The 14578-nt window shown below is 38.4% G+C and overlaps 1 protein-coding gene across 6 annotated transcripts in view; it reads right to left on the bottom strand.

Moving 5' to 3' along the window:
* The window catches only part of ADAM28 (ADAM metallopeptidase domain 28), a 64580-nt gene extending 50572 nt beyond the window's left edge, over positions 1-14008 (bottom strand). For all 6 annotated transcript variants that reach the window (XR_005213304.1, XR_005213305.1, XM_037812831.1 and 3 more), the window contains exon 1: positions 13880-14008. Coding sequence is in view for 4 of the 6 variants with exons in the window: in XM_037812831.1 (XP_037668759.1) it covers positions 13880-13931 (52 nt within the window). In the remaining 2 variants the exon portion in view is untranslated. The remainder of the gene's footprint in view (positions 1-13879) is intronic.
* Positions 14009-14578: the final 570 nt, after the last annotated feature.

Genomic DNA, 14578 nt, shown 5'->3' with positions numbered 1-14578 from the left:
GGTACTTTCTTTTATATTGAGATCTTTGGTCCATTTTGAGTTAATTTTTGTGTAGGGGGTGAGGTAGGGGTCCTCTTTCATTCTTTTGGATATGGATATCCAACTCTCCCAGCCCCATTTGTTGAAAAGACCATTATGGCTCAGTTCGGTGACTTTGGGGGCCTTATCAAAGATCAGTCGGCCATAGATCTGAGGGTCTATCTCTGAATTCTCAATTCGATTCCATTGATCTATATGTCTATCTTTGTGCCAGTACCATGCTGTCTTGGCAACTGTGGCTTTATAATAAGCTTCAAAGTCAGGGAGTGTAAGTCCTCCCACTTCGTTTTTCTTTTTTAGAGTGTCTTTAGCAATTCGAGGCATCTTCCCTTTCCAAATAAATTTGATAACTAGCTTTTCCAAGTCTGCAAAGTAGGTTGTTGGAATTTTGATTGGGATTGCATTGAATCTGTAGATGAGTTTGGGTAGAATTGACATCTTAATGACATTTAGCCTTCCTATCCATGAACATGGAATATTTTTCCATCTTTTAAGGTCCCCTTCTATTTCTTTTAGTAGAGTTATGTAGTTTTCTTTGTATAGGTCTTTTACATCTTTGGTTAAGTTGATTCCTAGGTACTTGATTTTTTTAGTTGCTATTGAAAATGGTATCTTTTTCTTGAGTGTCTCTTCAGTTTGTTCATTTCTAGCATATAGAAACATTACTGACTTATGTGCATTAATCTTGTATCCCGCTACTTTGCTAAATTTGTTTATTAGCTCTAGTAGGTGTATCGTTGATTTCTCAGGGTTTTCTAGATATAAGATCATATCATCTGCAAACAATGACAGTTTTACTTCTTCTTTTCCAATTTGGATGCCTTTTATTTCTTTGTCTTGCCAGATTGCCCTGGCTAGCACTTCCAGCACAATGTTGAATAACAGTGGTGACAGCGGGCATCCTTGTCTTGTTCCTGACCTTAGAGGGAAGGCTTTCAGTCTCTCACCATTGAGTACTATGCTGGCTGTGGGTTTTTCATATATGCTCTTTATCATGTTGAGGAAGTTTCCTTCAATTCCTACCTTTTGAAGTGTTTTTATCAAAAAGGGATGTTGGATTTTGTCAAATGCTTTTTCAGCATCTATTGAGATGATCAATTGATTTTTCCCTTTCGAGTTTTTAATGTGTTGTAATACATTGATTGTTTTTCTGATGTTGAACCATCCTTGCATGCCTGGAATGAACCCCACTTGGTCATGGTGTATGATTTTTTTAATGTGTCTTTGGATTCGATTTGCAAGTATTTTGTTGAGGATTTTTGCATCTATATTCATTAGGGAGATTGGCCGGTAGTTTTCCTTTTTTGTAGCATCTTTGCCTGGTTTTGGTATTAGATTGATGTTAGCTTCATAAAATGAGTTAGGTAGTGTTCCATTTTTTTCAATGTTTTGAAAGAGTTTGAGTAAGATTGGTGTCAGTTCTTTCTGGAAAGTTTGGTAGAATTCCCCTGTGAAGCCATCTGGCCCTGGGCATTTATTTGTGGGAAGATTTTTGATGACTGATTGGATCTCTTTGCTTGTGATGGGTTGGTTGAGGTCTTCTATTTCTTCTCTGGTCAGTCTAGGTTGTTCATATGTTTCCAGGAAATTGTCCATTTCTTCTACATTATCCAGTTTGTTGCCATACAGTTGTTCATAATATCCTCTTATAATTTTTTTAATTTCTTCAGGATCTGCAGTTATGTCACCTTTTTCATTCATTATTTTGTTTATATGGGTCTTCTCTCTTTTTGATTTTGTCAGTCTAGCTAGGGGCTTGTCAATCTTGTTGATCTTCTCAAAGAACCAACTTTTGGTGATATTTATCCTTTCTATTGTTTTTTTGTTCTCTATGTCATTTATTTCTGCTTTAATCCTTGTTATTTCTTTTCTTCTACTTGGTTTAGGATTGGTTTGCTGTTCATTTTCTAGCTTCTTCAGTTGATCCATTAGTTCTTTGATTTTGGCTCTTTCTTCCTTTTTAATATATGCGTTTAGTGCTATAAATTTCCCCCTTAGCACTGCTTTTGCTGCATCCCATAGGTTTTGGTATGTTGTGTTCTCATTTTCATTCGTCTCTATATATTTAGCAATTTCTCTTGCTATTTCTTCTTTAACCCACTGATTGTTTAGGAGTGTGTTGTTTAACCTCCAGGTATTTGTGAATTTTCTAAGTCTCTGATGGTTATTGACTTCTAATTGTATTCCATTGTGGTCAGAGAATGTGCTTTGAATAATTTCAATCTTTTTAAATTTATTGAGGCTTGTTTTATGTCCCAGGATATGATCTATTCTGGAGAAAGTTCCGTGAGCACTAGAAAAGTATGTGTATCCTGGTGATTTGGGATGTAATGTCCTGTAGATGTCTGTTAAATCTAATTCATTTATCAGATTGTTTAGGTTTTCAATTTCCTTATTGGTCTTCTGTCTGGTTGATCTATCTATAGGAGAGAGTGATGTGTTGAAGTCTCCCACAATTATTGTGGAAACATCAATTGCTTCCTTTAGTTTTGCCAATGTTTCTCTCATGTATTTTGTGGCACCTTGATTGGGTGCATAGACATTTACGATTGTTATTTCTTCTTGCTGAATTGCCCCTTTTATTAGTATGTAGTGGCCTTCTTTGTCTCTCAAAACATCCCTGCATTTGAAGTCTATTTTATCTGAGATTAATATTGCTACACCTGCTTTCTTTTGGCTGTAGCTTGCATGAAATATTTTTTTCCATCTTTTCACTTTCAATTTCTTTGTGTCCCTGTGTCTAAGATGAGTCTCTTGTATGCAACATATTGATGGTTCATTTTTTTTGATCCATTCTGCGAATCTATATCTTTTAATTGGGGAGTTTAATCCATTTACATTCAACGTTAAAACCGTGAAGGCATTTCTTGAATCGGCCATCTTATCCTTTGGATTATGTTTGCCATATTTTTCCCTCTCTCTATTAATATCCTTTATTGTACCCATACCGAATCTCTTTAGTACTGAACCTTTCTCCAAGTCTCTCTGTCCTGTCTTTGTTTCTCTGTCTGTAGGGCTCCCTTTAGTATCTCCAGTAGGGCAGGTCTCTCGTTAGCAAATTCTCTCAGCATTTCTTTGTCTGTGAAAAATTTAAGCTCTCCCTCAAATTTGAAGGAGAGCTTTGCTGGATAAAGTATTCTTGGCTGGAAATTCCTCTCTCTCAGAATTTTAAATATATCGTGCCATTGCCTTCTCGCCTCCATGGTGGCTGCTGAGTAGTCACTACTTAGTCTTATGCTGTTTCCTTTGTATGTGGTGAATTGCTTTTCTCTTGCTGCTTTCAGAACTTGCTCCTTCTCTTCTATGTTTGACAGTGTGATCAGTATATGTCTCGGAGTGGGTTTTTTTTGGATTTATTCTATTTGGAGTTCGCTGAGCATTTATGATTTGTGTATTTATGTTGTTTAGAAGATTTGGGAAGTTTTCCCCAACAATTTCTTTGAATACTCTTCCTAGACCTTTACCCTTTTCTTCCCCTTCTGGGACACCAATGAGTCTTATATTCGGACGTTTCATATTATCTATCATATCCCTGAGGTCCATTTCGAGTTTTTCAATTTTTTTCCCCATTCTTTCTTTTATGCTTTCATTTTCCATTCTGTCATCTTCCAGGTCACTGATTCGTTGTTCAACTTCCTCTAGTCTTGTACTATGAGTGTCCAGAATCTTTTTAATTTGGTCAACAGTTTCTTTAATTTCCATAAGATCATCCATTTTTTTATTTAGTCTTGCAATGTCTTCTTTATGCTCTTCTAGGGTCTTCTTGATTTCCTTCATATCCCGTACTAGGGTCTCATTGTTCATCTTTAGTTCTTTGAGTAGCTGCTCTAGGTGTGTCTCTTCTGGTCTTTTGATTTGGGTGCTTGGGCTTGGGTTATCCATATCGTCTGGTTTTTTTCATATGCTTTATAATTTTCTGTTGTTTTTGGCCTCGTGGCATTTGCTGTCCTTGATAGGGTTCTTTTAGGGTTTGTAGACCAGTTGAAGTCCTTATCTCTAATTTATCAGATCTACAGCTTCGTGGAGTACACTTTCTCTAACTAACCAGCAGGTGGCGTCCACGAGCCACCTGTTCTCCACAAGCCAGATCTCCCCTGCTTAGCCTTTTTGGTGAGTGGGGGAGTGAGTCTTGTGGGGCCCAATTGGTGTCCCAAGCTTGCGTGTGTAGTTGGTGTTGCCTGCCCTGTATGTGGGGCGTGTTTCTGGGCAGTCGGGGAGGGGGGGTGGCCCTAACAATCAAATCTCCCTGATGATCCTAGAGTTTTAAAGCTACTGCAATAGTCTAATCCTTCAGTTCAGTCCTGCCACAGTTTGTCTCTGCCACTGACCCACAAGTCTTTGGTATTGGCGTATGGCTCCTGAGACTTGCAAGTGGGCCCCTCTTCCAGGCTGTGCACCCCGGGTCCTCTGTTGAGGGATGACTGTGCTATGTCACAGGTGAGTGCCGTCCCCCCAGGGCAGTTCTGGGCTGCTGGGCTGTGTTGGGAGGCTCCCAGTCTGCTCAAATGATGGCTGAATGGGGCTCTGTTAATTCACACTGCTCCCTCTTCCCCACTCTGGGACATTCAGCTGAGGTTGCAGGGAAGGCTAATGTCCACGCCCAGTTTTGTGGTGTGTGCCTGTTATTTGAAGCACTTCCGTCACACTGGGTTGTCTGGGGCAGCTCTGGGCTATGGGGCTGGCGATGGGCAGGAGTGTTTCCTGTCCACCAGGATGGTGGCTGTGAGCGGACACCCCCCTTTTCTTGGGAAGTTGTGTTGTTTAGTGAATTTTCTCAGCCACTGGATTATTGCCTTTTGTCTCAGAGCTCTCTTAGTTCTGCTCTTGACTTGACGTGCCCAAATTTCAATTCTTTGAAGCTTTCTGTATTGAGCTTCTTAGAGTAATTGTTTTAGAAAAAGCAAAAAGGATTTAAAAAAAAAAAAAAAAAAGAAAAGAAAAAAAACGGCCCTCCTCAGAGATCTAATGGGTTATTGAAATGCTAATAGACAAAGCAACCAGGGCCATTAAGGAAAGGTGCCCTGGGCAGAGAGATCAGCCTTGCTTCGGGATTTGCATATGCGCCTCAAGGCCTGATCTCCGCCCTTCCCCTTTCTGTGTTCACCAGAACTCCAAAAATCCTCTGCTTTTACTTTGGAGCTTCTCGTGTTGTTTTCCTTCTATGCCCGTCTCCTCTCTGCTGGGCTGGCTGCTCTCAGAGTCTCTGGTGTCTGGCCTCAGTCTATCTATGGTTGGAGTTTGAATCAGTAGAATGAGTTTCCGATGAGAGCAGCCACTGCAATTCTCCCTTCTCCTTCCTGGAGCTGACAGCCCCTCCTCCCCCGGGACTGAGCCTGGCAGGGAGGGGCGCGGGTCCCCTGGCCGCAAAAACTTACAGATTTCGCTGATCTCAGCAGTTCCACGTTTTCATGAGTGTTGTATGAAGTATGTCCAAAGACAGATTGCTCTGTGGTGTCCAGTCTACGCAGTTCCTGGCTTTTTACCTACTTTCCTGGAGGAGTAACTAAAACATACAGCTCACCAGTCTGCCATCTTGCCCCGCCTCCTGGACTGGCTTTTATAAAGGTGGTTTATTTGGTTACAAAGTTACAGTCTTAAAGCCATAAATTGTCCAAGGCAACAGGGTATCTCCACTGAGGGATGTCTGATGGCATCCATAAACTTCTGTTAGCTGGGAATGCACATGGCTGGCATCTGCTGGCTCCCAGGTTGCATTTCAAAATGGTGTTCTCCAGAATGTCAGTGTCAGCTTCCAACGTCTGTCTTCAAAATGTGTCTCTCGGCTCCTGTGTGTTCTTCAAAGTGTCCCTCTTGGCTGTAGCAAGCTTGCTCCTTCTGTCTGAGCTTATATCATGCTTACACCCACTAAATTTTAATGAATGTTTCTTTATTTAGCAAAATTATTTCTTTTGAATTTCCCCATTTCTCTTTGCTATCTTGGATTCCTTGTGGAGGGTCCCTGCACAGGTACCATCAAATATAGCTCTGCATCCAACACCACAATTAATTTTTTATTCAGTTTTTGGAACATTTTCATTACTCCAGAAAAGAAATAAAGACAAAAAAAAAAAAAAAAAAAAAAAAAAAAGGAAATTCAAATCCTCCCATACCCCTAACAACCCCCCTCTCCATTATTGATTCATAGTATTGGTATAGTACATTTGTTACTCTTGACGAAAGAATGTTAAAATACTACTAACTATAGTATTTAGTTGGCAATAGGTATATTTTTTCCTATATGCCCCTCTATTATTAACTTATAGTTACAGTGTCATACATTTGTTCTAGTTTGTGAGAGAGATTTCTAATATTTGTACAGATAATCATGGACATTGCCCACCACAAGATTCACAGTCTCATACATTCCCATTCTTTAACCTGCAACTTTCTGTCTGGTGAAACACGTGACTCTGAGCTTCCCCTTTTCACCACATTCACAGACCATTCAGTTTGGTTAGTTATTCTCACAACATGCTGCCATCACCTCTGTCCATTTCCAAATGTTTAAGTTCACCCTAGTTGAACATTCTGCTGACACTAAGCAACCGCTCCCCGTTCTTTAGCTTTGTTGTATATCTTGGTAACTTATATTTCATGTCTATGAATTTACATATTATAATTAGTTCATATCAGTGAGACCCTGCAATATTTGTCCTTATGTGTCTGTCTTACTTCACTCAACATACTGCCCTTGAGGTTTCTTCATCTACCAATTTTTTAAGACGGTTTTTTTCACACACCATACATTCTATCATAAGTAAACAATTGATGGTTCCCTGTATAGTCACGTATTTATGTATTCACCACCATCACCGCTATTTATATAAAGACATCTCTATTTCTTCCACAAACAATGAGGAAGAGTCAAAGAAGGTAGAGAGACAAAAGAAAAAGGAAAGAGAGAAAAAAACATGACAGCTAGGAAGCAACAAAAGGAAAGACAGCATTAAACTAAAGTAGAATAAAGAGTCAAACAACATCACCAACGCCAAGAAGTCCCATATCCCTCCCTTATGTCTCCCTCTTATATGCCTTTAGCATTGGCATATCACCTTTGTAACAGTAAAGGACAAATAATATAATGTTTCTGTTAATTATAATCTCTAGTTTGCACTGATTGCATTCCTCTTTCACCCATACTCACAGTCATCTTTGTTCAGTGTACTTACATTGCTGGGCTACTATCACCCAAAATTGTGTTCCAAACCTTTTACTCCTGTCTTTTCTGATCTGTCTGTAGTGCTCCCTTTAGTATTTCCTATAGAGCAGGTATCTTTTACACAAACTGTCACTGTCTGTTTGTCAGAGAATATTTTAAGCTCTCCCTTATATTTGAAGGACAGTTTCACCACATATAGGATTCTTGATTGGAGTTTTTTCTCTTTCAGTATCTTAAATATATCACCCCACTTCCTTCTTACCTCTATGGTTTCTACTGAGAAATCTGCACATAGTTTTTTCAAGCTTCCTTTGTATGTGATGGAATGTTTTCTCTTGCTGCTTTCAGGATTCTCTCTTTATCTTTGATGTTTGATAATCTGATTATTAAGTGTCTTGGTGTAGGCCTATTCAGATCTATTCTGTTTGGGGTATGCTGTACTTCTTGGAACTGTAATTTTATGTCTTTCATAAGAGATGGAAAATTTTCATTGGTTATTTCCTCTATTATTGCTTCTGTCCCTTTTCCCTTCTCTTTTCCTTCTGGGACACCTATGACATGTGCATTCATGCATTTCATGTTGCCATTCAGTTCCCTGAGATGTTGCTCATATTCTTCCATTCTTTTCCCTATCTCTTTTGTGTGTAGGCTTTCAGGTATCTTGTTCTCCAGTTCCTGAGTGCTTTCTTCTGCCTCTTGAGATCTGCTGTTGTATATCTCCATTGTGTCTTTCATCTCTTGTGTTGTGCCTTTCATTTCCATAGATTCTGCCAGTTGTTTTTTTGAACTTTCAATTTCTACCTTCTGTACACCCAGTGTTTTCATTATACATTTCATCTCTTTTCTAATCTTTTGAATAGATTTAGCATTATCTGTTTCAATTTCTTTATCTCAGTTGAAGTGTAAGTTTTTCCTTTTTCTGGGCCATAATTTTGTTTTTCTTAGTGTTGTAGTTTCTGTTCTCTAGGCATCTGCTTTCCTTGGTTACCCCAATCAGGTTTTCACAGACTAGAACAGGCTCAGGACTTAGCAGGAGGCAATAGTATCCAATTTCCCTGAGGGTGTGTCTTAGAGGTTTGGCACACCCTGTGAGGCCTCAAGCCCCTGTGCTTTCTGCCCAGCAGGTGACACCTGTCAGCCTGTCACTCCCAACTAGTATATGGAGGTGTGGCCCATAGCTGTTTTCCCCCAGGCTCTGGGGTCTGGTTCTGAATGGAAGGCAGGTAGTAGAGCTTGGCACCGCCTTTTTCCTCTTAGGGAAGATACACCTCCTAGGGAGAGGTCATTTGCATTTGAATAGTCTCTCTGACTCTGCTATCTCCATCCTTGTCTGGGTCAGAGCCAATAAACGGACAGAAAGTCCCCCTTCAGGGCCAGTCTGTGGCTCCCCTCAGTTTCAGCAATCGGCCAGAGAAAGCCCCTGGTCCTATGGGCTCCCCCTCCCTCCCAGAGAGGTCCTCCAGCTCTCCAAGAGCAGTCATCACTAAAAGCCTCTGTCTGCTTGTTGGGGATTCATAGCTTGTATTGAGAAGTCCATGTTTGTTAATTAAAACCTCAGTTGGAGCTGGGCTGAAGTACATTTGCTTGTTCAGAGAGTGCTGCTCTCTATCACAGCAAGGCCTTGCAGTTCAAGCTGTGGAGGGAGGGGCTCCAGGCTCAGATTCACAGTTTTTATTTACTGATTTTATGTTGCAATCTCAGGATTTCTCCCAATCCAGGCTGGTGTATAATGTGTCGACAGTCACGATTGTCCCCCAGCAGTTATTCCGGATTATTTACTAGTTGTTCCTGGTTGTTTATTAGTTGTTCCAGGGGGACTAACTAACTTCCACTTCTCTCTATGCCACCATCTTCTTCTGTCTCAATGGTTTTTAAAAAAATTATTTTAGAAAGAAATTCAGAGTTTTCACAAAGTTAACCCTGGGTTTTTTATTTCCTTTTATATTTGCCCACATAGTCTAGCCTCTGCTCTATGTAGAAGTGTCTGAGGAAATGTAAATTGACCTCCTTTTGGCTGCTGAAGGTGGCTACAGGGACGCCCAGAGCAGAGAGCAGAGAGCAGGCCAATTGAACAACTTAATAACACTCTGAATGCAAAGGCTGTAGTTCTCTTCTCTGCATGATGAGTGAGAGGGTTCTAAAGGTCATCTAGCTCATTAAAGTAGTCAAATATAAACTCTAAGTTAAAATAAATTTGTTACTGTGGTTCACATTTTAATAAACCACTAAACTGAGGTACTTAAACAAGTATTCTTGGTGAGTTGCTTGGAAGACTGTTCCCTTACCCCAATAATGAAAGCATTTATTTTTCAAATTTTCTTCAGAAACTAAAAGAAACTTTCAAGAATTCCTAGTTTTTCCCATTTTTATCATTTATGATGACTATACTTCATGTGGTCACTCAAAAGCCATTTGCATTTAACATTGGAGAATAGAAAAAGTGATTAAATTGACTAATAATGCTTTGAGTTAAAAACAAGGTGTTAAAGCAATGAAACAGCTTTTCTTTCAGTGGCTTGAGATTTACTCCAAACAGAATTTCAAAAACACTTAAAGCCACAGCACCAACACAAAAAGTCTTAATTTTTGGTTTTGTTTGAGTTTTTTAATTCTTTGAAAAGAGAAGACAGAATACATGGTCTCTAAAGCCAATCTGAGCAGGCTATACTTTGATGAAAATACTGAAGCTCCTATAACTTCTTTGAAGGTGCAACAATCATTTGAATGATCAAGCTCTAGCTTGTTGTGATAAAATAAGCCACATTATTTTATAGACACATATCAAAAACCATACCACAAGGTCCTTCAGTTCCTTGGTTTTTACTGTCTTGGAGGTAATCACTAAGCATCTTTTATTTCTATTTAAGTTATGTGGTAAGGGAAAACAATAGCATTAGTTTTTAAAAATTTCATAAATTTTTTAGGTTAAAAACAATTGTTAGGTTAAAAAGCCTAACAGTACCTAGTTATATATTTGAATGTGGTTAAAAGGGGAAATTTTAGGTGGTATATATACTACTAGAGTAAAAAATTAAAAAAAAATCCATAAGACCATACAACACAAATAACAAGCCCTAATATAAACTATGGACTATAGTTAATAGTATGATGATAATAATATTCTGTCATCCATTATAACAATATTACCACACTAATGCGAGGTATTAATAATGTGGGTGGGTGGTGACTGTATTTTCTGCCTGATTTTTCTGTAAACCAATAACTTCTCTAATAAAAAATCAAATCATTTTATTTTGAGTTAAACGATCATGATTATCCTAATTTTTTCAGAACTATAGGACAACAAGAGATAAAAAAAATTCTCTGGCCAAAAATTAACTGATGGCCTTAACTTAATTCCCTGTTGCCTCCTTTACCTCCATGACAGAAGACTAGCATACCATAAGCACAAACATGCTTTCTTGTGTATTGCGTCTAATCAATGCAATTAGTCTTGCTAATACAGAATTAATGAGGTCATATATTCACCAATGTTGCAGCCAGAGTCACTCTTCTAAAAATGCTTTTATTAGTGGTTTTCATCAATAATGAACATGAAGCTGACCAAAAATATTAGTCCAAGCTGCGTTCAAGTCATGAAACAATAATGCCCAACTGATTTTTGTATGAAAGCAGAAAGTGATACACACACTCCCCATTTATAAGTGGTGAGAAGGGAACAGATCAATCCAGTGAACACAAGTTTTGTCTGATAGGCACACTGATCTCCATGTCTGTAGTTGGTATCTGAATGCCAGTGTTTCATGAAATCAGAAATTACCAACTGGATCTTAAATATGGAGTTAAGTATCTAAATTTGTTGAGAATTTCTGTTACCAACTCTTTGTTTGATAGCCAAGCACTTCCAACAACACCACCACATAATATTTCTTTTGAAAGCCTCCGGCATCCTCTCACGCTTTTTGGTTTGAAGTGATCAGATTCCAGCTCTTCCTGAATCCTTGTAACACAGTATGTTCTCTTAAAAACAACACAATTTCCCTCTAAGAAGGCCCCTGAATCAAATGAGATCAGAGATATAACAAATTACACAGCCGTTATGAGGATGAAACAGACCTAAATATTGTTTGGCTCAGTCATCCTTTAGTTGTACGGTGATTCAGCTGAATATCATCTCCCAGCTGAATAACATCAGGTTAATTATTTTGAAGCCTGTGGAACAAGCACATCTAACTGCCCTCCAGGGATTACACAAATCCAAGGTGTAACACAATCTGTTTCTACTAATTCATTTTAATACTTGCTTTCCCTCCCTCACAAGCTCTCCCACAGAACTCACATGCTGGATTAGTTTTAACCAGGAAAACTGGATCAAGAAAAAGAAAACTGTTATTTTGGTTCGGTTAGATAATTATTTTTACTGTTTATTCATTTCTGAAAAGCCTAAGCTCATTAACAAAATTCATATAACAGACCATAGTCAGGGCTGCTAATTTATTATTTTTAAAAGAAATATTTGATGCCATTTTGGAGTTTAGCACATTTGTACATAATATTGGCATTTTCATTTTGCACAAAACTGCTTAAAGAAATGTCTTTCTATACTGAAGACATGGCCTTAACTTCTCTATCAGAGTTTATGCAATGGCATTAACTGAAGATCTAGGATACTATGCATCCCCTCAAACCATCTTGTGATTTTAAAATTCATGAACTAAAAGTGAGAACAAAAATTGAGGAAGTAAACACATCCTGACTAAATCTTATGGCTGTTAGGGTTAAATTGCATTTAATCTTGCGGGTCTTCTAGATAACTTTACGAAGGCAAGAAATAGCTCCTAACTTGAAATAAAATAATTTGAAAAAGTACTGTACTCCCTTGATATTCTAGTGGAATATAATAAAGATCATTCTCCTTTGGTCAGTATACTTACTTCCTCACTCCCTAACATCTCTCATATCCTTTATAAATATCTGTGTTTTTTCTTTTCCTATAATGAAATCCCTCAGGTCACTTTTCTCATGGGGTTGTGACACTCATTACACACAGCTGCCTTACTTTACCTTAATCCTTTAATTCAAGCATATGGGAGCTGGTCAGAGGGGCATATATTTACTGTTTTGATGATGGGGGCAGAGAGAGAGAGTAAAAAAGAAGAGTTGGGAAAAGGAAAATCTCTTTACTTCCTACATTCTGGCTGGGAAATAAACTCAAATGGGAATAATAGCAGGGATATTTCTGGACACACTCTTGAAAATACAAGATGAAAGGTAAAAGAGCTTTTCTGTCTGTCCCACACTTCTCACAAGAACAGTTTCAGAACCTCTGTCCCCACCACCAAGGACTTAGGGTGAGGTCACTCCCCTAGGCAGGACTTTTTGTGTTGCGCCTGGTGCCATGTTGTGAACATAGAGTCCAGGGAAGCAAAATCAGTGGGACTGTCCAATTTCACCAAAAAAAAAATTAAAATTAAAAAAAAAAAATTTAAAACCTGTATTCTGTGTGTTCCCTTATGTTAGCCATAGGGTTTTGTTAATGGATCCAGTTTGATCTTTAGGCTTTTGTGAAAAAAAAAAAAAACTAGTACCCAAGTGGTTCTTATGTTTCAGCTAAAAGAGGGGTCCATCAAAGTCCCTAGTGGTAGCATTTCTGGAGAATGTAGAGAAAGAATTCTGTTATGTTTGACTCAAAAAGTAGGAATTTTAAGTCAATAACTCACCTAGAATCAGTTCTCTATTTAAAGACATTAATAAAACTCTCACAAGTCTGGAAAACAAATCAGAAGGGGTGGAGAAAGTTATTTTTTAGTGATAAAATACTCAATGGGTGCATGGGAGAAGAGAATCTTTTTCACCCCCCTACTTGCTGATAGTCTGTTCCCCGTTCCCATTCCCAAGTAATGGCAGGCATTTTGAGACCCAATAAAAGGTTTACCAGGGAAGGATTCCTGGTCACTGCAGCCAAATGTTGACCTAGATAAGCTCTATACAAATAAATAAGTAGAGGAAATGCATTATCCAATCTAAATTAGTCAAAATCTAATTGGAGAATTTTTACTAGAAATGAAAAGACATGCTAGAAATGATTTATCAATTAGAAGTAGTATTCCTCAACCTTTGAATTCTTAAATATTTAATATAACCAGCAAAATGGATGTTAATTACTTACTTAAGCTTAGCAAAATTGTTTTTGGTCAAGTAAATTACAAATATGAAATTGATTAACTGTTGATTTCCAAAATATGTGCACTCAAAAGCAACAGAATCAGACAAACTGTCCCCAGTAATAATAGCGGTTATTTCCTGAGAACCATCTGCACACCTAGAACCAGTCCAATTGGCTGCTTCTTTGCTGCTCTATAAAAGAGTAGATTTCTACAATTCCATTTTTTGACCCAAAAAGAACACTAGCTATTTAAGGTATGCAGATTTTGAGATTGTGAAATCTCTCCTTTTATTTCTATATATTCTCAGAACAGACATGTGAGTATTAGTTCAAGATCTCTCATTGCCCCCCACCCCTTTACATCCAGTCTTTAAGCCAGTCACAACCCCTAAAACAACAGACTAAAACCAGTCCTACCTGGTTAGTAAAACCGATTGAGGAGAAAAAGCCCAACCAGTTGAAATAGTCTACAAAGTGAAACTATTGGGAGAAGACAAAAAGTGAGCAGTTTGCTGACGTATTTAACAGAATCTGAAAAGCAGGAAAACACCTACTTGGGTCTGGAGAAATGAGGAAAGTAGCCATCAGAAGCAGCCCTTGTAACATGCTGGGTGATTCCAGAAGGGTAGTGTCTGCCCTTCTTGCTCAAACAAAGGTGCCTGCTTGGTCTGTGTCTGCCTCCTCTCAAGTCAGAATGAAACACCTGGGTTCATTCTTGTCTCTGCTTAACCAAGTGTTTACTAAAGGTGTTGCACAACCTCAAAGCTGTGGACCTGAACAATGGCATGGCAGGCGGAAATTCTGGCTGCTTCAGAGCTCTAAGATCCATCTACCATGAAATATTTCTTCTCTCTCCTCCTCCATACTCCCCACTCAAAAACAGTACATTTCTAGTATTTTATTATAGCCCAATAAGCCACAATGAGGTAACTCTTTTGCTGTATCTTGGAATTTGCGCCAGTCCCACAATCTAGATTAGAGAAAGAATATGTGCACATTTAAATATTTATGTGTAGATATAGATATATATTTGTTTCTATCACTATATATATATTTTTGCTATATTGGCAAAAAGTGATTGAGGATCCTATTCTTCCCTCACATTCACATATGGTTCAGTGGAGCAATTTCTACTCAAATCCTACTGGTATGTTAAATTCTCTTTTTCTAATTATCTTGTGCTCTATTTTATACAGTTGTGCTCTCAGGGAGCTTGATTTATCTTGAAATAAGCACAAGAACACAAGCACAAG

The sequence above is a fragment of the Choloepus didactylus genome, chromosome 20 (genome assembly GCF_015220235.1).
Source record: "Choloepus didactylus isolate mChoDid1 chromosome 20, mChoDid1.pri, whole genome shotgun sequence".
In the NCBI taxonomy this organism is placed as follows: Eukaryota; Metazoa; Chordata; class Mammalia; order Pilosa; family Megalonychidae; genus Choloepus; species Choloepus didactylus.
Note: the sequence above shows the minus strand (reverse complement) of the source record. Positions and strands in the feature narration are given on the sequence as shown.